This window comes from Protomyctophum parallelum, assembly GCF_964188405.1.
Source record: "Protomyctophum parallelum genome assembly, chromosome: 6".
NCBI lineage: Eukaryota > Metazoa > Chordata > Actinopteri > Myctophiformes > Myctophidae > Protomyctophum > Protomyctophum parallelum.
Window position 1 is genome coordinate 52,810,474 of NC_139701.1, and position 25,509 is coordinate 52,835,982.

Here is a 25,509-nt window from a genome sequence, read left to right on the forward strand (position 1 = left end):
TATGGGGTACAAAAATATTATACATTTCTGTAATGATATAGCACACAAAGGACATGCACGTTTGTAACAGTGCAAACTTCATAGCATTTATCTGTTTTACTGTTGGGCTGTAGACGATGGCAGATGAAAAGCAATTATAAAAGCATCGTCACACATTTCATACTAACTAGTCCATTATGGTGAGAGCATCCTGTGTGTGTGTGTGTGTGTGCAGCGATAAGACAGGGCCAAGCAATAAGAAAAATCACACCTGGGTGAATTGAGCGATGCAGGCTGCTGGCTGGCTGCAGTTATACTGCTCAGTGTGAATGGCCCTTTTAGCCTCCTCAACGGTGCCACTTTAGAATTTCAGCTGTTCATATCCCAAACAGACCCGCTTCACACAGGTGTGATTTTTCTTATCGATTGGCCCCGTTTTATAGCTGCTATAACTTGTTTTTATTTTTGTTGCTAATGCTTCCTCGAATCCTCTTGCCCTCTAGCGTCTTTGGGTACAGCGCTATATAAGTCTGGGATATTATTATTAGGCTATTCCTTGCTAAGTTGCTATATCAGTAATCAGTATTATTATACATATCACTCCACTTACATAGGTGTTTCATTTATTACGACCATATGTCACATGCAGTTTACTATGAAAACCTACATTTCCCTTCAGTTGTGTCATGTCACGCCTCCATATATGGTCACGCCTCATGACATCATGCCTCCATATATGATTACGCCTCGTGACATATCACGCCTCCTGCATATATGGTCACGCTATAGCGACATCACACCTCGTGGCACGTCACACCACCATATATGGCCGTCTCCATATATGAAGATCACGACAATGACCTCATCAAACCATGGATACCCATACATACATGGAGAAGACTGGACCCATCACCTAGATCTGCATATGGCATCTCAAACCCTTAGATATCCATATATGGAGCTGTTATATGATATGTTGATCGTTCCCCACACGTCCTTCCTCTTCGACGTCTCCCTTTTGACTGATACCTCCGTGTCCATTCAAACTCTAGACAGGCCCGCCCCAAAGTTATTTAGTGCAGCCGTGCCGTGCCCGGCAGCCGGCGAAAACTAGAGTTCTCAACAATTATATGAAGCTGACATCTAGCTGTTCTGACATCATGTTGATCTGACCTTATCAAACCCTGTACACGCTGACCCCCCCATGCCAAAGCTCCAGCACTCGCCCAGCAGTCTACCGTCACCCAGGCGGAAGCGTGCACGTGACATGGCCCTTTTGGGGCGATGTCACTTCTCGCCCAGGCCTCAGGGCGTCTTACTGGTATGTTTATATGATTTGTCCCATTCAATATTGGTTCTAGGTTTGTGTGTGTGTGTGTGTGTGTGTGTGTGTGTGTGTGTGTGTGTGTGTGTGTGTGTGTGTGAGTGTCTGTGTGTGTGCGTGTGTGTGTGTGTGTGTGTGTGTGTGTGTGTGTGTGTGTGGGGGGGGGGGGGGGGGGGGGGGGTGATTTACACGGAACTCCTGTCTCCTTCTATAGTGTTTTCAGACGGACACGTTTAGTGGTTGCACACAACAACACTCACTTGAAGACGTGAAACGCGAGGAGCATAAAGTTAGTTTAGTTCTAAATAAATAACACACATTTAAGTGTTAAAGAAGACTTCTGGGTTCCAGGACTACTGCAGTGGCACTGCACTCATTCATTCATATCTGGATGAAAGACACAGAGGTATGTTTGAGGTTGTTTTAATGTGATAGATACTTAGCCATGGTTGACTTTTCTTTTCGTTTCTCTTTTCACTTTCTCCATTAACAATTTCCATCCCGTCCCTTCCATCTACATAAACGTTCAGATGTCAAATATAAAGTGCTCATCACCGATCTGATTAAAAGGCTTTTTTATTGAACAATAAGGAAGACATGGATACTTTTACCCACCTGAGCAGAAATTAGCCCTAGAACGGCTCTTGTTGTTACATACAGTATGTACAGTATTTCACATACAAGAGCCATAGAACACAGCCATATATTTGTGGTAGACCGTTGCATGTGCGGCATAAATGTGATAAATGCTCCGTTTGTACTCACCCATTAAATTATTCCAAAGACGTGGAGTGAAAAATGGTCCTCTAGTTTTATATCCATGTGAAAGTTCTGGCACAAAACGCGTATTTAGTGAATTATCTCCACTTTTTCAAGAGATGCACACGGACATCTTTCTCTCCGCGCGAGGGGGGGCACTGGAATATCGATGAACCGATTTTAGATACTTCCTGTTGTCATCACAAATTCACCGGAGAAACACAAAAGTTTGGGTCACACAATTGGCAGGTGCTTTGCGATAGGTGCTGGGTAATTAATCACACCACCTGCCAATTGTGTGACCGCAAACTTTTGTGTTTCTCCGGTCAATTTGTGATGACAACAGGAAGTATCTAAAATCGTCCCCTCGCTGGAGAGAAAGGCGTCCGTGTGCATCTCTTGAAAAAGTGGAGATAATTCACTAAATACGCGTTTTGTGCCAGAACTTTCACATGGATATAAAACTAGAGGACCATTTTTCACTCCACGTCTTTGGAATAATTTAATGGGTGAGTACAAACGGAGCATTTATCACATTCATGCCGCACATGGTAACGGTCTACCACAAATATATGGCTGTGTTCTATGGCTCTTGTATGTGAAATACTGTACATACTGTATGTAACAACAAGAGCCGTTCTAGGGCTAAGCAGAAATGTAACATCCGTGGCTTGGGTGAGCACTTTAGATTTTAAATGTGAACGTGTATGTAGATGGAAGGGAGTAAAATGTAGCAAGTAAAACAAAAACGGTTACTTTCGTTTGAAGCTGACGTTCGCTGTTGAACGTGAACGCCTATTTATTATATACCTAATTATACATAATTTAGATTAGTAGGCCTACAGTTTTTCCCCCTTTTTTTACCTCCTATGATGCTTTCCTGTTTATGGCTATATAGAAGTGTTTATTGTGTACGTCTCCAAATGTTATGATGCATTGAATATGGTGGGGACCCTTTGGTAAACAAGTATAATCTTTATGGTGTCGTCCACAGTTAACAGATTTGTATTGAGTTGTGCTTGAAATGCACTAATTCTCCAATCAATCAATCAACCAATCAATGAATCAAACTGCTGAGCCAAAGATCATCTGTGGTAGTGTGAGTGTGAGGTGGTGTGGAGCTAGCTATCTATCGTTTGTTAAACTGTACCACCACAAGTCACCACATGGTGTCGCAAAATCATGAGAAAGTGCTGATGCATTCAAAGTGCAATATAGGTAGTAATAGGTAGTAATAAGTGCTATTCATCTCTCAGGATGTTGGCCTTGGGGGCAGTATATGGTGAGCATATACCAAGGGGCCAGCTAGGCACTCCAATGTTGAAGCGCTGGGCCCTAGTGGTAAGAGGAAGGACTGCAGGCGGACCCGTGGATTCTTGACGAGGAAACCCCGTGCAACCGAGCGCTCAATGTTAAAGCCCAGCTGCACTTCCGCATTTGGGCACCAACATTTGGTGCCCAAATGCAAAAGGCGGAAGTAGACGGTTCTTCCGGGTGCTTCAAAACGCCACTGAGCAACTTCCACTGACATGAATAGCGGAGGGGGCGGAGCTTCGCGCCAGATCAGTCTCTATCCTTTTAATACTCTATGGCATATACTGCTAAACTGTTGGACAGCCTGCTGGTGCTTCCTCCTAGGCTCTTGAACCTACCAGATGGCAGGAGTTCGAGGAGATGGTGGGAGGGGTCAGTCATTATGCTCAGGGCCTTCTCCTGACACAACGGTCTGTGTATATGTCAGCTATGGGGGAGAGGGGGACACCTTTGATCTTCTCCGCTGCTCTCACTATCCTCTGTAGGGACTTGCGGTCGGCATCTGTACTGTTCCCATACCAGGCAGTGACGCAGTACGTCAGGACGCTCTCAATGGTTCTCCTGTCAAATTATGTCATAATAGAGGGGGGAGGGGTTCTCCGCAGGAAGTACAGGCGTTTCTGGGCTTTCTTGTTGATATCTAGCTAGTGTGGACCACTTTAGATCATCAGCACTATATGCACCCCCAGGTGTTTCCTGCTATTACTTTGCCTTACTCCCAGAACCCACTTCACCCCTTCCCATTTTGATAGGCTGGAATGGCTTATGGTTCACGACAGAGTACAGCAACTTGCAATGCAGGGCCTGGGCTACAAGATTCACTACACTAAGATACCAATGTACCTGTCAAACTATTCAACAAATCCACAATCACAACACCAGAGGGAGTTAAGCAATGTCAATCCCTAGACTCCTTCAAAACCACTCTCAAAGAGCACTCTTTAAAAAGTCCCCCCGCCCCCTTTTTCTTCATTGAAGTGTGTATGTTAAGTTTGGAAAAGTAGTATGGAATTGCATTTCATACTTCTCCCGGTCTGGAAAAGTATGGGAAATGAGAAATTATAATTTGGGAAAATGTTTGTTTCTTAAACTATTACTGTTGTTCTGTTTTCCTGTGCAGGAGGCTCAGGGGGATGCTCCTGGTCCCTGGTCAGTGATTCCTTCTTATGCTGTCGCCTTAAGGCCTAGAATACAGTTGTAGGTGATAAGGTGACAACTGGAAACTACAACATGACGTCAAGCAGCTCCTCATGCAGCTCCTCCCTGTAAGTCCCCCTTGAGTTGACACAGAACCGATCACTTTTTCCGAATTCCAATCTTTTCCGAATTCCAATTGTTTTCCAAATTCCAATTGTGTAGGAACCCTGTTAAATGTTCTGATAAATTGAAAATGGAGGACCCTGCGTTTCTCCGTCGGTTTTCCGAAAAACGCGTCCAGTGTGCAACCACCTTTAGTGCTTTGTCTGGTTTTATCCTCGTAGTAGTCTTTGTATTGACCTGTACTTGCGTTTGAACTGTAGCCCAGGTGGGACCCGACCGGCAATTAACCAAGATGGTTTTAATCTTCTTATCAGACCTTGTATTGAAGTGTACATGTACATTCTGGTGCTTTTTTTTCTTTTGCAAACTATTAATAAAGTATTTAATAAGTCAAAGGTTATAATAAATATTAATTTGTTGTAATAATGTTGTAATAATGTTAACTTAATGTCACTTCCCCATACAAGACGGAACACAAGACACACCAAAAACTAGGGCTGACCTTTCAAAGCTTCGTTCGATGGAACGGAATTCGAAGAATTTAGTTTATTATTTACATTTTTGAAGTTGACGATTAATTGTCACACAAGTAATTGCAATTAACAATTTGAGTTTTTTTGTTTTTGTATTGAACATTGGAACGTTAAAATTTGTTTTAGACACTTTTAGACTTCATATGAGATATGACAAATAATGTAAATATACAGGAGAACTGACACACATAGGAAAAACAATAAAAAATATATATATATATATATGTATGTATATGTACAGGAAAGTGCAGTTCAATACCAGGTTGTCCACTAAGATCTAAAACCAAAGAAAGCCTATGGCTCGTTGTTTCCATATTCATATTCAATTCATAGGAATAACGCACAAATGATGTCTATTAACCATTTATTCCATCTGCTCGTACAGGTCGTCTGAGGAGAGAGAGAGATGGAGAGAGAGAAAGAGAACCAGGAAGAACTGTGTGCTTGTGGAGAAGAACGGGCAGCATCCCAACACAGTCCTAAAAGGCCTGAACCGTCTTCGGCTCAATAGAGAGTTGTGTGATGTGGTTCTGTGCTGTGGGGGACAGGAGTTCCCCTGTCATAGAGCTGTGCTGGCATCCTTTAGCTCCTACTTTCAGGTAAACCTCAATGACATTGACTTTGGCTTTCATGTGAACTGAAGACCGTGCTATAACAACTCACCAATTAATTTATTATTTGCATAATGCACATTTAGAGACCTAAGACAACCCAGTGTTCACCTTGTCGTCCTCCACAGGCCATGTTTACATGTGGCATGTTGGAGTCCAGACAGGACAGGGTTAACGTCCATGGAGTAGAAGCTCACATCCTGGACCTGTTGCTGACCTATGCATACACGTCAGAGGTGGCCATCCCCAAAGAACATGTGCAGGTGAAGTAATACACACACACACACACACACACACACACACACACACACACACACACACACACACACACACACACACACACACATGCTGAAGTCCCCACTGTGATGATGACGGAGGCTGTAGTGTATACTATACTCAACTGTAGGTCTGTCACTGTGGTTTGACAGACAGGGCTGTTTCATTTGTGGACAGCACTCTGATACTTTATCACCCAGTCAAGTCACCCAGAGAAGCTATAGATGAATCCACGGAGGGGTGACCTGGGCACAGCCATTACTGAGGTGTAATCAGCACTGATTAGGTACACCTGGCCAACAGGATCCATGGATGCACTGGGGAGTGGTAGCCTCGCGTCACCAGGCTTTCCTTTCACTGGCGCTTCCTCCCTGAAGCGTCAGTGAATCCATGCTATGAGTCTGGCCCTGTCTGTCTGTCTGTCTGTCTGTCTGTCTGTCTGTCTGTCTGTCTGTCTAATTAAGTTGTTTCTTTTATCTAGGACGTGCTAGCAGCAGCACACATGCTGGATGTGAAGGCTGTCCAAGAGAGGTGCTGTTCTTACATGCGGAATCACCTAGATAACAACAACTGTTTAGGCATTAACAGCTTTGCTGAGGCCCATTCCTTAGAGTTCTTGGAGAGATCCAGCATGCATTACATCACCCAACACTTCGGAGATGTCTACATGCAGGTCAGAGAAGTTGTTCGTCTGTTGTTGGCTTTTCCTCCTAACAGTCTGTGGTGCCTCACGGTATGGGGCATTAACTCAAGATAATAAGATGCTAAAGGTGATTTATTACCATTACCAGGGGTGCACACTTATGTAATATTTGGCAACCATACCCTAGGATTGGGCAAGGGCTAAACAAGACGTAATATTCCCAATATACATTTTCCATAAATTATGAAAAATGAATTATGAAAATATTGCAATATAATTAAATTATATTGTTCACGTCACTGTAACATAACGTGAGTTTTTGAACAGACTACATTACATATTCCAATACTGTATCGACCATAAACATAGGATACATAGGGCACAACCACTTCTTAATTAAAATCATCAATTTATTTCTTTGCCCTGATCAATTTAACCTCTTTGTTAATTACACTATCATGTAGAATATTAATACATCTGACCGTGGATTCAGACTCTGCATACACTTGTGTGCAGAGTAGTGTTACCAAACATGACAGGTTGGGGTCAAATAGAAAGTCAGAAATCAATAAATGTACTTTACAGGAGAACCATCACCTTTAAAAACGTCACAGTTAAAATATTATTTGTAGTACAGTATACACCATAACAATGGTAACATAACAACTATTCTGAGGTCACAGAATATCATAGCATACAGTTTTAATCCACATTTGTTGTTATTCAATTGTGCTCTTGGTCAGAGCCAGTTCTGTGACGCAATGCGCATTCCACACAATGAGAGGGGGACATCCATGTTTCCAGTGACGGTGCTTTATCAAGACTTCTGTTAAAAAGAAATTTGGGGCACGGTGGCACAGTTGGTAGTGCTGTCGCCTCACAACTAGAAGGTCCTGGGTTCGATTCCCGCTGGGGACGCTGTGGGCACTGGCGGCGTGTTCCCTCCTCTGCGTCATCAGTGCCCATACCCAAGGCGGGGGTTGGCGATAGGGCCTTTCTGTGTGGAGGTTGCATGTTCTCCCCGTGTCCCCTAGGGTAGATACCCTCACAAAAACATGCCGTAATCCTGGTCTCTAAAACTACCTCCCCCTGGCCAGCCGGGGCGCCAGGATTACATTAGATAATTGGCACTGGGTGAAAAGAAAACTGGGTTACAAAATCGTGGGATAAAAAAAAAAAAAAGACTTCTGTTTATTTTACGCTGATGGATGCTTTGCTTGGTCAAAGGGTCATTGTCCGGTCAGCCCTATGTCAGCTAGGGCGCAGGAGAGGGCCCACTGAAGTGTTAGCTCACAGGAAGGAACTTGGTTAGATATTTACAACGAAGGAACGAAGATTGCTCGTTAGACAGAGAGCTTTGCCCTCTTGCTCAGCTCTCTTTTCGTCACAACAGTGCGGTATAGCAACTGCAATACCGCCCATGCTAAATAAACTGTGTGTGTTTCTGTTTCTAGGAGGAGTTCCCCTCTCTCCCGGTGGATAAAGTGACAAAGATTCTTTCCGGTAAAAATCTCAATGTTCCTAAAGAGGAGGTCGTTTTTGAGGCGGCCATGTTGTGGATCAATAAGTGTCCTACACGCAGACAGCACTTTGAGAAGGTCAGTCACTTCTCAATGTTTCACCTGATTTTCTACAAAGACAAAGTGACTTTTTCTCTATCAATTGACAATTACACACCCCATGGCATGAAGCCTTGCATTTGTTGAGATTTGTTTAGTTGTTGACACATTCCTAAGCCAATAATTTGACCAGTGGAGTTTCCGGTAGGGCATTGAGTCATCAAATTATAGGCTTTGCAATGTGATTATTCTACATGAATTCAAGGCTTCATGGGGTGTGTAATTGATAGAAAATAAGCCAGTTTTTTTCCGATATGTTAAGGTTTACATAATATATTTAGTTACTAATATATTGTTACACCCCTAGTTGATATGCATTATGTGCAAACTCTAACATAAAACCTGACAGATGTCATGGAATTCCCTCAAGGCGTACCTGAGATATCACGTTCACAATGTTGCCGTACATACATATGTTCCTCCAAACATAGGTGTACTTAACCTATGTACGTACAAACGTAAAGATAGAGACTCTTGTCTTGAGGCAGATGTAGAGATTTAAAATGTTGTCTTCGCCCAGTTTGAATTGAAGTGTTCTTTTTTGTTGTTTAAGTTCCTAGAGCTGATCCGTCTTCCTCTGATCAGTCCCTCCTACCTCCACGATGCGATGGAGTCTCTGGAGGTGGTGAAAGAATCCCCGTGCTGCCAGAGGCTCATCTCTGAGGCCATGGAGCAGCATCGCCTGCCCTACAGTGAAACAGTACACCCACGTAGGACCAAAGGTACACTGCTGCTCTACAGTAAAACAGTACACCCACGTAGGGCCAAAGGTACACTGCTGCCCTACAGTAAAATGTCATGTGTACAAACACTAGTGTCAACGGTAACAAGATGACTCGCCCCGTTTCTGTTTGCCTCCCAGAATTTTCCCCAGTGAGGGGTGGGACAGCAGATGGCTGGACTTTGAATTTCTCTAACTATAAACTTTCATGATAGCAGACAGCCTAAGTACAAATATAATTTATGAAAAGCTACTACAGTAAAGTCTGTTCACAGAAGTTGTTGTAGGATATGTGGGGATTATCTGACGAGGTACCAGTGAGTTTGAGTGGGCAAAACCTTACATATACTAAATAATACTAAATTGTTTATAGGGTCAATATAAGTCAAATAATATAGCCTTTCCACGGGAGTATCTTTTTATATTTTTCCAAAAAGAATACAAACAGCCAAAGTTGCCACTGGTGAAAATTCCAGGAGGAAAAACGGGCAAGCACCAGGGCGAGTCATCCAGTATTCGTGTCAACCACTTTCTCTCCCTTATGCGTTACATCGGACACAATTCGTCTCTCCCTCTCTATCTCTACTCTCCCTCCCTCCCCCTTCTCTCTCTCGGCCACTTATATTGCCTCACACAAACGTTATGCAAAGCTCAGCCTCCTCTCCCCTTTCTTCCCCCGCTCTCACTCTTTCCCTCTCTCTCTCCTACTCTCTCTCCCCCCTCACTCTCAGCCACGTATATTGGCTCATGTAGCACAAACGTTACGCAAAGCTCAGTCTCCTTCTCTGCCCTCTCTCGACCGTGCATGTTTAAGTGAGTGTTTGAGGTGTTACATTAATGAGTTGCACAATTCCACTTCTTTATCGAGGCTAACTCTGTATTAAAATATGTTGTGTCTAGGTTCGCTCTCTGTATTAAAATATGTTATGTTCACTCTCTCTGTATTCAGAGGTGATGGTGATGGTGGGAGGTTGGAGTCACGCCGAGCTGCTTGACCGCGTTGAGTATTTGGATCCCGGGTTTTTGAATCGAGATTTTTGGATGGAATCTTCAAACTACTACAAGAATCTGGCCCGTCTGCCATTCAAAGTACACAAGCATGGTCTGGCTGTGATAGGTGAGTGAGGAGTAGCATCAGGGTCAGCTAGAGTAGAGACCAACCAACTTATTGATCCCGCTGGGTAATTCCAGTCGGTAACATGTCATTGTTTCGACCTCACGTTAGTCAGACTGATTACTAACACTATCCCTAACCCTAAACTTCAGTCTTAACCGGTTGCTAACCCTAACCTCATCTCACCTCACCTAACTGCTTGTGACGGAACGTTCCGCCCGAAGGAATCCAACCGGCAACTGCTTCTGGCCTAATGTTCCGTCTACTAAGCTGATATTGATACCAAACCGGATCGCTGATTTCATTTTTTTTATAATTGTTTTGGCTTGGCCTTATCTTCTTTAGCGATCCTAGACCGTGTTGCGCAACAGCGCTGCCGTCCACCTCCCATTATACATGCTGACTAAAAAGCTGAATAACTCCTATGTTACTCGAATAAAACAACTGTAGTTTTGCAACACAACTTTATGGTCGGTACCTCGCCAGACCCAACACAACAACTGCCTCACAGTATCACAACATCCGGTTTGTATACCCCGGTCTTCCCTTAAAGTCACAGTGCATCACATAACACATACTACACTCACTAGAAGTAGTAAGCAGGGAACAACATTAACTTAACAAACTCACTGTCTCTTAAAAAAAAAAAAATATATGCATTGCAATAAATTCAAACAAATACAGAAACATACAGCTTCAAAGTTTTCTTTTCTCTTTTCCTTTTTTGTTCAATGTCCTTTCAAAAGTTGTTTAAAGACAAAGTCCCTTCACAGTCACAAGTCACAACCCTAAGTAATCTCAGTAAGTTGCCACTGTCCTTCACTAAGGGCCTTCAGTAACTGAAGAGGTGAAGCCCCTTTTTTTTTTTTCCCTTTTTTTTCGTCTCTTTCTCAGAGAGAGGCGAGTCCTGTTCCACAGCCCGTGAAGGATCGATATGTATGGGCTGCAAATGTTGTATGTAGTTGTATGTAGTTCTCCTGGTGACGGTGTAATTGTACTTTTCTGTTCACAGTGACAGAGTCTATTCCCATATAACAGAAGTTTTCATGTTCCTCACGTCCGATTTAGAATGCAGATTTGAGCTGTGGTATCACTGTTTTGGAGAAGCTTTGTGTGCCTCCCCATATGAAGTCATCCACATGGCAGGCTAGAACTCCAGACACAGCACAGTCCTTATCTAGCCAGTAGAAAATGGCTGGATCAACTTTGGAAATGTTTCCTCCTGTTGCCAGCACTATTTCCTTCACTCTGTTGTACCAATAGAGAGAAGCATCCGCCAGTCCATAGACACACTTTTTCAGCTTCCATAATGTGCCTTCACTCTCAGCCTCAGGAGGAGGCCTGATGTAAACATCACACGACATTGTCATTCCCTGCAAAAATGCAGACTTTATGTCCATTGAATGAGGTGTCCACTGTCTTTGACAAATCACTTCCACAAGCAGTCGGAGGGACTCTGTAGCACATGTGGGGGAGTCCTTTTGCAAATTAGACACTTGTAACTCAAAACCTCTAGCCACGAGGCGTGCTTTTGGTACTGGTCCAGTGAGTGACTCTTTAAGAGTACACACCCACCTAGTAGAAACACATTTTTGCCCCTCATTTTTAACTTCCTCAAACACATTGTTATCTTTCCAGCTCTTTAACTCAACATGTTTTGCAAAGTCAAATGACACATCCTTTGTTACAAACACATCCTCACATACATTTGTGATATTTGTTAATATCACAAAACGCCCGGGGGGCATCCTAACCAGATGCCCGGACCACCTAAGCTGGCTCCTTTCCAGGCGAAGAAGTAGCGACTCTACTCCAAGGCATAAGCCGTTTCAATTCTGCTCTTCTCCCAACATAGGTACTACTTTGTATGTGGCTGGGGGAGAACTTCCTGATGACACATTCGGTAAGAAGTTGTGGCGCTACGACCCTTCACATGATGACTCATGGACCAAGATGGCTTCCATGATTGAGGCACGCTTTGACTTCGGTAAGACAGATGAACGTATGGTCCATTGGGGCTGGTAGATTACTAATCGTACTAATCAAATATGTATATTGAATATGTATATCGAATATGAATATCCGATCGAATATGTATATTCCATTAGCATGATGAAGTACGAAAAACAATGTATCATGATACATTTCAAAACAAATATGATATAAAAACAAAACATATTTTCGATGGGTGCTAGCCCCTGCCATGTCCAGCTTTTGATGTATGTGTGCACAACCTTTGTCCTACACAAACATTAAAATGCCATTGACAATGAATGGACACTTTTCCGGTATAGTGTCTGATGATGTCATAATGTACGTCATGATGATGTATATTGTATGATGATAAGAGCGCCCCTCACTTCACACAGGTGTGATTTTTTTATTGGATTCGAGCTGCCTCTTCTGCTGTTTGTACAGTGTACAGTTTCTGTGGGATTCTTTTTTGAGGGGCACTAGCCCCTCCTATATTCAGCTATTAGTGTAGATTTTCGTCTTATACAGACATTAAATTGACCAATGGAGATTTTACGTCATATGTAGACGAGCAAATTGGCTATTCTCGTCCTACACAAAGATTATATTAACATTGACAATGAAGGGAGAATTTACATGTGTCTGAGCAAATGTGTATTTTTGTCCTACACAATAGAATTTACACAGAATATACGTTATATGTGTCTGACAAATCGACATGTTACGTCATGATGATGTACGATGATAAGAGCGGCCCTCACTTCACATGGGTGTTATTCTTATAATAATAATCAAATATTTTAAATATGGGGGCCAATTTTATAGACTATCCAAGATTAATTTCTGAGTAATGTTAACCTAGCCCTATGGTCCATAGGCCTGGTGGTGCTGGATGGCTATCTGTGGGCAGTGGGTGGCCAGGACTGCAGTGAGTGCTTTGTGGAGCGCTACGACCCTCGCACCAACACCTGGCAGCTCAATCGGGACATGCCACGCTGTTCCAACCACCCTGTTGTGGTCGCACTAGATGGACTGATCTACGTTTTTGGTATGGGACACCTTTATGCACCTGCAGGTTCACTAATTGGGACTCGGACGGTGAGTCATAGGTTAGCAAAGAGCGCCATTGAGTGTAAAAACAGAAAACCACGTCAAAATCTAATAATGAGAAATACAGATCGACAAGCTTACAACACGTCATTTTGTGGCATGTTGTAAGATAGTTTTTTTGTATTACGTGTCAGTGATGTATTTGCATATTTAAGTTACCGGTATTTGTCATATCTGCCCTGTGCAATTTGGGATTACGAAGCCTTAAAGGCAAACGGAAATACAAATTGTAAAGTTCCAATGTTGGAATTATTATATTTTCATCGTTCTGCTGTTGACAATGCATGACGATTTGTCCTGTGTCCTCCTGGTTCCTAGCTGCTGGTTCCCCTGACACAGACACGGCCCAATTGCAACCCTACAAGCAGAGACATATCTGTGGCTACCAAGGTGGGATTACTTTGGTTCCGGCCCACATTGTGATGTGCGTTCCTTTCAGAATGTGTAATGTGTTCCTTTCACACCTTATTTGTTTTTCATTTGTTCTTCAAAAACGGTTTTCTTTTCTTTTCTTTGTTTTTTTACATTTTCATTTCCATACCTAGAACAGATACTTTCTCTAAAAACCCAGGCATTTCTTATGGTGCCCTGCCTAGGCTCTTCAAATGCAACATTGAAATGATGCTGTGACAAACTGACAACGGATATAGGGTATTGAATATGCATTCCCGATTTTCATTGTTCCCAATTTGCATCAAATCCCAAGTAGGCCGGTGCCACGCATACATGTCCGGAGCGACAGTGTTGTCAGACAGTTAGTATGTCTAACCAACGTATGCACCCCGTGCTGCGTCGTTTGAGGCTTTTTTCACATTTTTTTTTTTGTTTCGTTCACAGTCTCACACGGAGGACAGGTCACCCATGTCCCCCGTGCCACATACGTCCCTGCCTACAAGTACAACCCCAAAACAGCAGAATGTACAGAAGTGGCTCCTATGCAGGTTCCACGTACTGATTCAGCTGCCTGCACCCTCAATGGAAAGATCTACGTTATAGGTATCATACCTGTCCTTAACCACTGTCTTAAACCCTCTTTAGGGTTAGCATAGCCGTCATTACTGGCTGTACAGGATCTCCTCACTGGTCAGCAAATGTACTCCAACAGGAGCCCTCATACAAGGTTTCTTTGACTATGCATGCACCTCATGGTACCACAGCACCTTAAATGCCCTTAAAACAAGGCTCCAGACATCCCAAAACAAACTGGCTACTACTTGGCCAAACTCCCAGAACCCACCTCACCCCTGCCGATTCTGATTGTTTGGAATGGCTTACGGTTGACGACAGAGTACAGCAACTTGCAATGGGCCTTGTCTTCAAGATTCGTTCCATGTACCTGTCAAAATACTTCCTCAATGTCAACAAAGTCCATGATCACAAGTTCACAACACCAGAGGGAGTTCAACAAACCACGTTCAACCTAGATACTGCTCAAACAAGGGGTTAAACTCATTTCGCTCATATGCCACTAAAATGTGGAACGCCCTATACCACCAGCCGTGTGTATCCCTAGAATTCAAAGTCGCCCTCAAAGAGCACTTAAGGGTGGCTGCAATTCGAAACTGGCCCATGTAAAAAGAAAGTTAAATTCACGTCACATGCTACTTAAAGCAGAATGATATTTTGAAGGTTTTGCCTGCATATACTGTAGGTTGTTAATGGTACCCCGACTTTCAGCAGTTGTCACAGATTCAGGGAGACTGAATTTCAATCTTTGCGATATGTGTAAGACACCTTTACAAACACAAATGTATTGGTAAGGAATCTATTCCCAGATTGGACATTGTTCTGAAACTATTCCCTATCTGGTTGATTCCTCTTCATCTAATAGGTGGTGAGGATTTATCAGCAGACAGTACCACGAACAAGGTGGAGTGCTACGACCCAACGACAAACCAGTGGTCCATGTGTGCGTCGATGCAGCATTCATGTAGAAATCCTGGTGTGGTTGCGATGGCTGGAAAGATCTATGTACTAGGAGGGATGGATGATTATGCTGCGTAAGACACTACTTACTGCTTCAACTGGAAATAAAGTGTCTGTTCACACCAAACAAACATCTCATTGCTATTGGTTCTGTCTTGTTTAGGGATCTCCGTGACATCCAAGAGTACTGTGACCAGACGGACAAATGGGAAAGTGTGGGTGAGCTCCGCGACTATCGCACTGAACGGTACAGTTACCGGAGGTGCAGATATGTAAGAAGAGGGCCGGCACCTACAGGTCGCAGCTATTTCAGCTGCGTCTCTCTCTGGCTGAGTACAGATGTAAAGGAGGTACCTTACCCTAAGGCTAAGGAGCCGCATGAATCTGACGATTCCAACGATCACTACTGGTAGACACTTTCATGGGTGCAAGAGAGGCCACATACTGTATGTACATACATTATGTGTATGCTTTCTGGGTAGCTCATGGTTTTTTTCAGGGGAGGTGAAAACCCTGGATTTTTTGTTTTGCACAATATTTCGAGGAGACCACCTAACTCAATTTTTTTTATCCACCTCCCCCCCCCCCCTCTCATGCAAGTAATTGACAATACATAAAGTCACAACACCAACTTTGATGAGACAGTATTGCTTTGTTTTCAAAATATAGGGGTTTCTTCATTTCCTGAAGAAAAAAGAAAACATTTTAATTTCCTGAACTTTTGGAGTCAAGTGGTTTCTTCCCGACAGCAGTACAATGTGTTCAGGTAATTGTTTGTGTGTTGCTCATGGTAGTTAATATGGGGTACAGGATTTATAAAATAAAAAGGGTGGCTTTTGATAACATTTTTGATTTCTGTAATGATATAGCACACAAAGGACATGTAACAGTGCAACCTTCATGGTATTTATCTCTTTTAATTTTGTTCTGTTTTAAATAAAGAAATAAAACGGACCTTATCTCAATTATTCAATTTAAGTGATGCTATCATCTGTAAACTACAGTGAACATTAACAGTAAACTACAAAAATCTAGCAGCAATTGTCAGCACGTTATTGAAACATGACGTATGCGTTGCGTATATCAATGATTACAATCTGACAAATCTGGGCAGACACTGATGAGCTGTAGATGATGGCAGATGAAGAGCAATTATAAAAGCATCACACACATTTCATACTAGTCCAGGGGTAGGCAACCTTTATTATCAAAAGAGCCACTTTTGGGCCAATACATTAATACAAGTATACCAGTAAGCCAGTGGTGAAAACAAACAAAGATACATGTCTTAGCATTAATACATTCTTCATTTTCCTTCATTACATGTGTTTGTTATTTTTTATCTTTGTGCAATATCAAAGCTTTATGCCTACTACAATATAAAATTATGATTAAAAAAGAAAATCTCTTATTCCTTTTCATACTTCTTTGCCCAAGCAACTGGGAGCCACGGGAGAGGGCCCAACAGCCACATGTGGCTCTAGAGTAGCAGGTTGCCTACCCCTGTACTAGTCCATTATGGTGTGTGTGTGTGTGTGTGTGTGTGTGTGTGTGTGTGTGTGTGTGTGTGTTTTTACCATAGACTGTAAAAAGAAATTTGGTGTTTACACAAAACTTGTAACAGTCAGTAGGCCTATGCAGTGCCGGTTGGTGCCACAGGGTGGTGCACTGCATACCGACCAGATACTGACTTACAAACTCCTGTCTCCTTCTATAGACCGATTCCGTACCGGTTTCATGGTCGCAGCCTACGTATTTCCTGTAGGCGGACTCGACATAGCTGCGGGAGTAAAACCCTCACCAGACGCACCTCTTCCACTACAGTGAACGGCAGAGTGACTGATGTTAGTTTGCCTCAAACTTTACTCCTTTACCTGCTTTTTTACTAACACTAACATTACAAAGATGCCCAGAACATCGAGATGAACCTGTGTAGTTTATGGCTGCTCCAACAGTAGTGGCAACATAACAAATAAAATAAAACGGAATGTCTAATATCCACCGCGATGGCTGAGACCAGAGCCATTGAGTAATGGTTGAGACAAAGCAGTGAAGAATCCTGCAAGATACATAATTTCAGTCTTACCCAATACCCAATCTTTCTGTTTTATGAACACAAGGCTGCTGTATTTTATACCTCATACTAAGCATTTAAAGTATGAGGTATAAAGTACAGCAGCCTTGTGTTAATAAAACAGAAATATTTGGTATTGGGTAAGACTGGCGTTATGTATCTTTCACTGCTTTGTCTCAACCATTGCTCAATGGCTCTGGTCCCCGCCAACGCGGTGGATATTAGACATTCCGTTTTTATTTTATTTGTTATGTTGCCACTACTGTTGGAGCAGCCATAAACTACACAGGTTCATCTCGATGTTCTGGGCATCTTTGTAATGTTAGTGTTAGTAAAAAAGCAGGTAAAGGAGTAAAGTTTGAGGCAAACTAACATCAGTCACTCTGCCGTTCACTGTAGTGGAAGAGGTGCGCCTGGTGAGGGTTTTACCCCCGCAGCTACGTCGAGTCCGCCTACAGGAAATACGTGGGCTGCGACCATGAAACCGGTACGGAATCGGTCTATAGCGTGTGTTTTCAGACGGACGCGTTTAGTGGTTGCACACAACAACACTCACTTTGAAGACGTTAAGCACCATAGAGTTAAGTTAAGCACGAGGAGCATAAACAGAAAGTTAGTTTAGTTCTAAATAAATGACACCCATTTCGGTGTTAAAGAAGACTTCTGGGTTCCAGGACTACTGCACTGGATGAAAGACGCAGAGGTATGTTTGGGGTTGTTTTATTGTGATAGATAGCAATGGTTGACTTTTATTTTCTCTTTTCCCTTTCTCTATTAACAATTTCCCACCCGTCCCTTCTACGGTCTAGTATGTACATAAACGTTCATGTCACACATAAAGTGGCAGCCATTGTAAAATAATGCCCGGTAACCTAGCTGAGACCTCTCGTGGCTTATTGCTTAATTTGCTATTCAGATGTAACTAGAAAAAGTGCCGTCAGGTGACAAAGATTAACGTGAAACCAGATCAACTTGAAATGGCGTCTCCGTCGTCCTAGTAACGGCTGATGTTCCATTGTGGTCCTACACGGACCCTACACTGCGTAGCTGTCCTCGTCAATGCCAACTTATCAAAACATACCGATCTGATTCTGGTTTGGATTAAGAAGCGTCGGGGAGACGGACGGACACTCACATTGCGTTGTGGTTGCACACCCTTTAGCCCTGTGTTTTGTTGTTGTGATTGTTGTTGAGAAACAGGAAGACACTCTTCTTCCTGTGACTGTCTATGTACAACAATTCGTTTTATAAATGCAACTATGAGTAAACATATGTGTCACATACATTAACTATGCAGCCCATGTAATGCGTCAATATAAACGCATCGATGAAAGAATAAATACATACCGTAAATAAATGAATGTTTTTTTCTGACGGGGTTCGAACTTGGTCCTCCGTTTGTCGGCATAAAGTTCCCCAGTCATGGAGCATATGCCTACTACAGTGAGCCATTCTAGCCATGACACTTTGTAATCGTAATCAAATCATAGGTTATAAAAGCAGCCATCACAACTCAAAACGAACTGGGAATTGGATCAACTTGAAATCTCAGCAGATTCACACCGATTTCCAAAACTGTTTAATAAGCCTACAGATTGTTTTTAACATCACCATCTCACCATCATCACCTATATAAGTTCACCTTATGGTAATTAATGTTATACAGGCCACATAGAAATAGTAAATATGATGCATGATAGGTTAAAGTAACAATTTCTTTATAACATGACCTAAATATGCCCAAAAGCCACATTACACTGACGTGACTTGGTCAGTCAATGTGCTCCAAATGATCAAAGCGAATGGTGCTAATGTTTCAGTTTCACACACAATATTCTGCCCATTTAAAGCGTCAAAATAAACGCATCAACGGATGGATGAATATAAATAAAAGGCTCTCGTCATGGGATTCGAAGTTTTGAACTGTCAGCACCTGTGCACCAGTCAGAAGCAACGTGCGCCATTCTATACACACTATCTGTTATCGGCACCTCAACAGGGCCAATATGGGTATACTGGCATACTCAGTGTTTCAGTATGTGATAATGTCACTGATGTCAATGACGGAGGCGCGCCGTGTCTGGTGGCCTTGAGCCACGTGAGGCACCGCCGAGCGAGGCGCTAGCCGAGCGAGTCGCCGTGCCGAGCGTTGCGACGGCCACCAGACCCGACTCAGCGCCGTCCGAGTTACGTCCCGATAGGCAGAGAATAGTATATATTAGTAGCCCTTAGTTTCCATGCGCCGACAATAGAGTTGGAAATGACACATTCAGCCAAACTAGGCTCCAGACTTCCCAAAACAGGTCAGGCTCCTACTTGGCCTCACCCCCAGAACCCACCTCACCCCTGCCCATTGACAGGCTGGAATGGCTTAGGATCGACGACAGAGTTTCTGCAAACTGTTAAATAAATATTTCAATCAATCAATCAATCAATCAATCAGAAAGTGAGAACAAATAAAATATTTAAAAAAACATGGTAGCCTACAGAATCTTGCTTTTTGAAAACAAAAACGATGCCAAAGACCAAATAGAAATTGGGATAGAAGGAATAAAGGTAGGCCTATAGACAGAGGAGCCAGGGGCCTCAGTCATTCAGTGGTGTTGATATCTCAAGTTAATCTATTCTGTTGTCTGTTGTTTTGAGTTGTGATAACTGGATTTGTATACTCTATGAGTTATTTACTGTTCAGAGATGAAGTGCACATAATGGCACACTGGGCTATGCTTCAGACTGGTGTGCTCCTGCTGACATTGGGAGGAGTTCGAATCCTGTGAGATGTTGACAATTATTTATTTATTTATTTATTCAGTCATCCGTTAAATGATGCGTTTATTTTGACGCTTTAAATGGGCAGAATATTATGTGTGAAACTGAAACATTAACACCATTCGCTTTGATAATTTGGAGCACATTGACTGACCAAGTCACGTCAGTGTAGCTTTTGGGCATATTTAGGTCATGTTGTAAAGAAATTGTTACTTTAACCTATCATGCATCATATTTACTACTTCTATGTGGCCTGTATAACATTAATTACCATAAGGTGAACTTATATAGGTGATGATGGTGAGATGGTGATGTTAAAAACTATTCTGTAGGCTTATTAAACAGCCGTTTTGGAAATCGGTGTGACGAAAGAGATTTCAAGTTGATCTAGTTCCCAGTTCGTTTTGAGTTGTGATGGCTTCTTTTATAACCTATGATTTGATTATGATTACAAAATGTCATGGCTAGAATGGCTCAATGTAGTAGGCATACGCTCCATGACTGGGGAACTTTATGCCGACAAACGGAGGAGAAAGTTCGAACCCCGTCAGAAACAAACGTTTATTTATTTATTTATTTATTCATTCATTCATCGATGCGTTTATTGTTACGCTGCTTACGCATTACATGGGCTGCATACTATAGGCTACTCCAACAATGGTGATAGGTGCATTTCTAAAATGTAGCCAGGCTATAGTATTGTTGGAGATAGACAGTCACAGGAAGACGGGGTTGTCTTCCTGTTTTAATAACAACAAAACATACGGCTAGCCTGAGTAGCCTCGGTCCCAGGCTTATACTGATCTGCCGCTATCGCAATGTGAGTGTCCGTCTGCCCAAGAATCGGATCGGATAACGGATTGGGTATGTGTTGGCATTGTGAAAGAAAAAAAGTGGCATTTGCGAGGACAGCTACGCATTCTGTCGCCGTTAGAACATCTGCCGTTTCCACGGCGACGGATAACGTCATTTCATTTTGATCTGATTTCATCCAAATCGGATACACCCTACTGGGCACAGGTCTCCACCAGGATGAGCAGATGTGAAGAATTCCAGGCAAAGGTTTTTCCTTGGCCTCTAGGGAGTTGGCATACAAAGTTATCCACAGATCCGTGCAGTTAGAGGTAAAACACTTTTCGGCCAGTTATAGCGCCACCTTGAGGCTGAGTTGAAATTGTTCATGTGGCATTTCGTCCTCTGCCTAGTGGGAATGTGGGTGCACAATTTCACGGAAATCACGCAATGTGTTCATGATTTGCAGCATTTTGTTTGAAACTGAGCACTCCTGTGAACTTTGGAAGCCAATCTTAACCAATCAGGATGGAGTCTGAGAAATCTGAAAGACCGGTTTCGTTGAATGGCTCTAGAGAGACTGTGTACCAATTTGCGTGATGTTTGGACAAAATCTGTAGGTGTACTGTGCAAAAACTTGTTTTGCACAAAGCGGCCTCCTGGTGGCGCTATAACAGGCCGTTCTGGAAATCTGAGAGACCGGTTTCATTGAATGGCTCTAGAGAGACTGTGTACCAATTTGCGTGATGTTTGGACAAAATCTGTAGGTGTACTGTGCAAAAACTTGTTTTGCACAAAGCGGCCTCCTGGTGGCGCTATAACAGGCCGTTCTGGAAATCTGAAAGACTGGTTTCATTGAATGGCTCTAGAGAGACTGTGTACCAATTTGCGTGATGTTTGGACAAAATCTGTAGGTATACTGTGCAAAAACTTGTTTTGCACAAAGCGGCCTCCTGGAGCGGCCTCCTGGTGGCGCTATAACAGGCCGTTCTGGAAATCTGAGAGACCCGTTTCGTTGAATGGCTCTAGAGAGACTGTGTACCAATTTGCGTGATGTTTGGACAAAATCTGTAGGTGTACTGTGCAAAAACTTGTTTTGCACAAAGCGGCCTCCTGGTGGCGCTATAACAGGCCGTTCTGGAAATCTGAAAGACTGGTTTCGTTGAATGGCTCTAGAGAGACTGTGTACCAATTTGCGTGATGTTTGGACAAAATCTGTAGGTGTACTGTGCAAAAACTTTTTTTGCACAAAGCGGCCTCCTGGTGGCGCTATAACAGGCCGTTCTGGAAATCTGAAAGACTGGTTTCGTTGAATGGCTCTAGAGAGACTGTGTACCAATTTGCGTGATGTTTGGACAAAATCTGTAGGTGTACTGTGCAAAAACTTGTTTTGCACAAAGCGGCCTCCTGGAGCGGCCTCCTGGTGGCGCTATAACAGGCCGTTCTGGAAATCTGAAAGACCAGTTTCGTTGAATGGCTCTAGAGAGACTGTGTACGAATTTGCGTGATGTTTGGACAAAATCTGTAGGTGTACTGTGCAAAAACTTGTTTTGCACAAAGCGGCCTCTTGGTGGCGCTATAACAGGCCGTTCTGGAAAGTTTGGGGCAGAGGTTCATCGTTGGCATCCAGGGAGTGTGTGTGCAAAATGTGGCATCGACAAAATCTGTAGGTGTACTGTGCAAAAACTTGTTTTGCACAAAGCGGCCTCTTGGTGGCGCTATAACAGGCCGTTCTGGAAAGTTTGGGGCAGAGGTTCATCGTTGGCATCCAGGGAGTGTGTGTGCAAAATGTGGCATCGACCGGGTTAACGGTGGCCGAGATTAGCTGCTCACGGACACACGGACGGACGGACACACACACACACACACACACACGGACACACGGACACACGGACGGACGGAGTGCAAAACATACTCTCCCCCTAGGCCTTCGGCCTGGTGGAGACAATTATCAGTCAGTATTAAGTAGGCCTATTTGAACTGTGTTCGTTGGCAGTCTTAATTAGCAACTTTGTACAGCTGTGAGACTCTGCGTTTGAAGCGCAAACATTATCCACAAACGATCCCCCTCAATGAGAGAGAGAGAGAGCTTACAAGTTACAACAGTGTTTCACCGGATTTTACTGTTAAATAAATAATTAGCGCGTGACTGCGCACGTCTGTAGGAACCGATAGAACCGAAATTGAATTACTGTAATGGGTACCACAGAAAGTACAGACAACTCACCCCGCCATGTCAGAAAGTGAAGACAACTCACCGGTGTGAGTTGTCCAGTATTCATACTCATAATTATCCATAATTAGTAACTATGCATAATTTAGATTTGTGCTGCTGAGACAAAGATCATCTGTTCGTTTGTAAAACTGTACCACCACCAGTCACCACATGGTGTCGCAAAACTACCAAACAGAAAATCCTACACGCTGCACACACACAGCATGACTTTTAACTAAAATATCACAATACATTAACACCAAAGACAAAATACACAAAGTATTAACTACAGCAGGGGTTTTTGGCTGGGGACCCCCAGGCCATGTCTTGCGACCCCGTCCCAATTTATTTTTTATCATCTGGGGACCCCCCAAAATAATTTCTGGACCCTCCGAGGGGTCGCGACCCACAGGTTGAGAACCCCGGGACTACAATAATGTAACTTGTAAAATGCCATGGCAGAAAGGTGTGTGACCTTTCTGCCATGACATTTTACAAGTTTACATTATTGTAGTCCAGCGAGTTGTAATATTACTGAGTTACTATTTAATGAGATGCATTGCTGTAAAAAACATGATGTAAGAGTTCACTGCTTGGAACACAGAGTTCTAACTTGTGTTTCCTGCTACTACTTGGCCTTACTGAGTCCCAGAACCCACCTCACCCCCACCCTGGGCAAGACCTACGCTGTAAAGACTATCATTTGTTTGGGTGGAAGTTGCGGGATTTTAGCGGAAGGAAATTATGTTGATGCTTTACAAATCAGTTTACATTCTTACATCTGACGGATGTTCCGGAGGATACATCCGCCAATAGCTTCTCTGCCTTACGTAGTGACCAGGCTTTTCTTTTTGCAGATAAGTAAACCTGGGACTGAGGCTACCTCACCCCTGCCCATTTTGATAGGCTGGAATGGCTTGGGGTTGGCTTGGGGTTGACGACAAGTACAGCAACTTGCAATGGGCCTGTTCCACAAGATTCGCTACACCACTAAGATACCCATGTACCTGTCAAAATACTTCCTTAATGTCAACAAATCCACAATCACCAGAGGGAGGAAAAAAAACATGTGCCACCCAGATTCGACTCCTTTAAAACCGCTCTCAAAGAGCACAAACTGGCTAGACTGGCCCATTTAAAAAAAGTTAGTCCCCCCCCCTCTATTTTTGTCTCCACCAGGCCGAAGGCATGTGGGGAGAGTATGTTTTGCACTCCGTCCGTCCGTTTGTGTGTCCGTCCGTCCGTCCGTGTGTCCGTTAGTAGCTAATCTCGCCCACCGTTAACCCGGTCGATGGCAAATTTTGCACACACACTCCCTGGATGCCAACGATGAATCTCTGCCCCAAACTTTCCAGAACGGCCTGTTATAGCGCCACCAGGAGGCCGCTTTGTGCAAAACAAGGTTTTGCACAGTACACCTACAGATTTTGTCCAAACATCACGCAAATTGGTACACACACTCCCTGGATGCCAACGATGAACCTCTGCCCCAAACTTTCCAGAACGGCCTGTTATAGCGCCACCAGGAGGCCGCTTTGTGCAAAACAAGTTTTTGCACAGTACACCTACAGATTTTGTCCAAACATCACGCAAATTGGTACACAGTCTCTCTAGAGCCATTCAACGAAACCGGTCTTTCAGATTTCTCAGACTCCATCCTGATTGGTTAAGATTGGCTTCCAAAGTTCACAGGAGTGCTCAGTTTCAAACAAAATGCTGCAAATCATGAACACATTGCGTGATTTCCGTGAAATTGTGCACCCACATTCCCACTAGGCCGAGGACGAAATGCCACATGAACAATTTCAACTCAGCCTCAAGGTGGCGCTATAACTGGCCGAAAAGTGTTTTTACCTCTAACTGCACGGATCTGTGGATAACTTTGTATGCCAACTCCCCTACATTCCTATCCTGGTGGAGACCTGTGCCCAGAAGGGCACTTTTTCTAGTTCCATACTGTACACGTACAGGTGTGGGGCGGCTCGCCGGAACCGTGCCGGCATCCTGGCCGCGTTCCTGTGGGTCTGGAACTTCTGTGGACCCCCATACGGAGTTGCACCACTCACTTCACATGGGTGTGATTTTATTTTTATTTTTCCATAGAAGTGCGTACTGCGTACGTATGGAATTTCATTTCATGCTTTTCCAGGTCTTAAAGTATGGGGAATGAAAAATATTGTATGGATTTTTTTGTTTGTTTCCAAACTATTACTGCTGTTCTGTTTTCCTGGGCAGGAGGCTCAGGGGGGAGGCTCCTGGTACCTGCCCGGTCGGCGCGGTCAGTGATACCTTCTTATGCTGTCGCTTTAAGGCCTATTCATGCTCCAGTTTTAGGTGATATGGTGACAACCGGAAACTACAACATGACGTCATGCAGCTCCTCGCGCAGCTCACGCAGCTCTAGCCCCCTGTAAGTCCCTCTTGACACAGAACCGAACACCTTTTCGCTCTGACACCTCTTTTTGTTGTCCGCAGCTTGCCCGATGATCGACCCAA

At 43.4% G+C, this 25,509-nt stretch overlaps 2 protein-coding genes across 4 annotated transcripts in view; both read left to right on the top strand.

Moving 5' to 3' along the window:
* Positions 1 to 1,543: 1,543 nt before the first annotated feature.
* Positions 1,544 to 16,008, top strand: LOC310860601 (kelch-like protein 28). The gene is made up of 15 exons (XM_083767619.1): positions 1,544 to 1,709; positions 4,497 to 4,641; positions 5,555 to 5,768; positions 5,909 to 6,043; positions 6,538 to 6,729; positions 8,154 to 8,297; positions 8,872 to 9,040; positions 9,989 to 10,156; positions 12,009 to 12,140; positions 13,005 to 13,175; positions 13,556 to 13,627; positions 14,075 to 14,233; positions 15,069 to 15,237; positions 15,327 to 15,410; positions 15,444 to 16,008. The coding sequence occupies exons 2-15, from the start codon at positions 4,607 to 4,609 to the stop codon at positions 15,574 to 15,576; spliced, it is 1,977 nt and encodes a 658-aa protein (XP_083623745.1). The 5' UTR covers positions 1,544 to 1,709; positions 4,497 to 4,606; the 3' UTR covers positions 15,577 to 16,008.
* A 1,814-nt stretch (positions 16,009 to 17,822) lies between these two features.
* Positions 17,823 to 25,509, top strand: part of LOC310860599 (kelch-like protein 28) — a 31,915-nt gene continuing 24,228 nt past the window's right edge. The window contains exons 1-2 of one of the 3 annotated variants that reach the window (XM_083767615.1): positions 17,823 to 17,940; positions 25,249 to 25,423. In XM_083767615.1, coding sequence (XP_083623741.1) covers positions 25,353 to 25,423 — 71 coding nt within the window. In that variant the 5' untranslated portion in view covers positions 17,823 to 17,940; positions 25,249 to 25,352. The remainder of the gene's footprint in view (positions 17,941 to 25,248; positions 25,424 to 25,509) is intronic. The other 2 variants (XM_083767617.1, XM_083767616.1) reach the window with 2 other exon arrangements.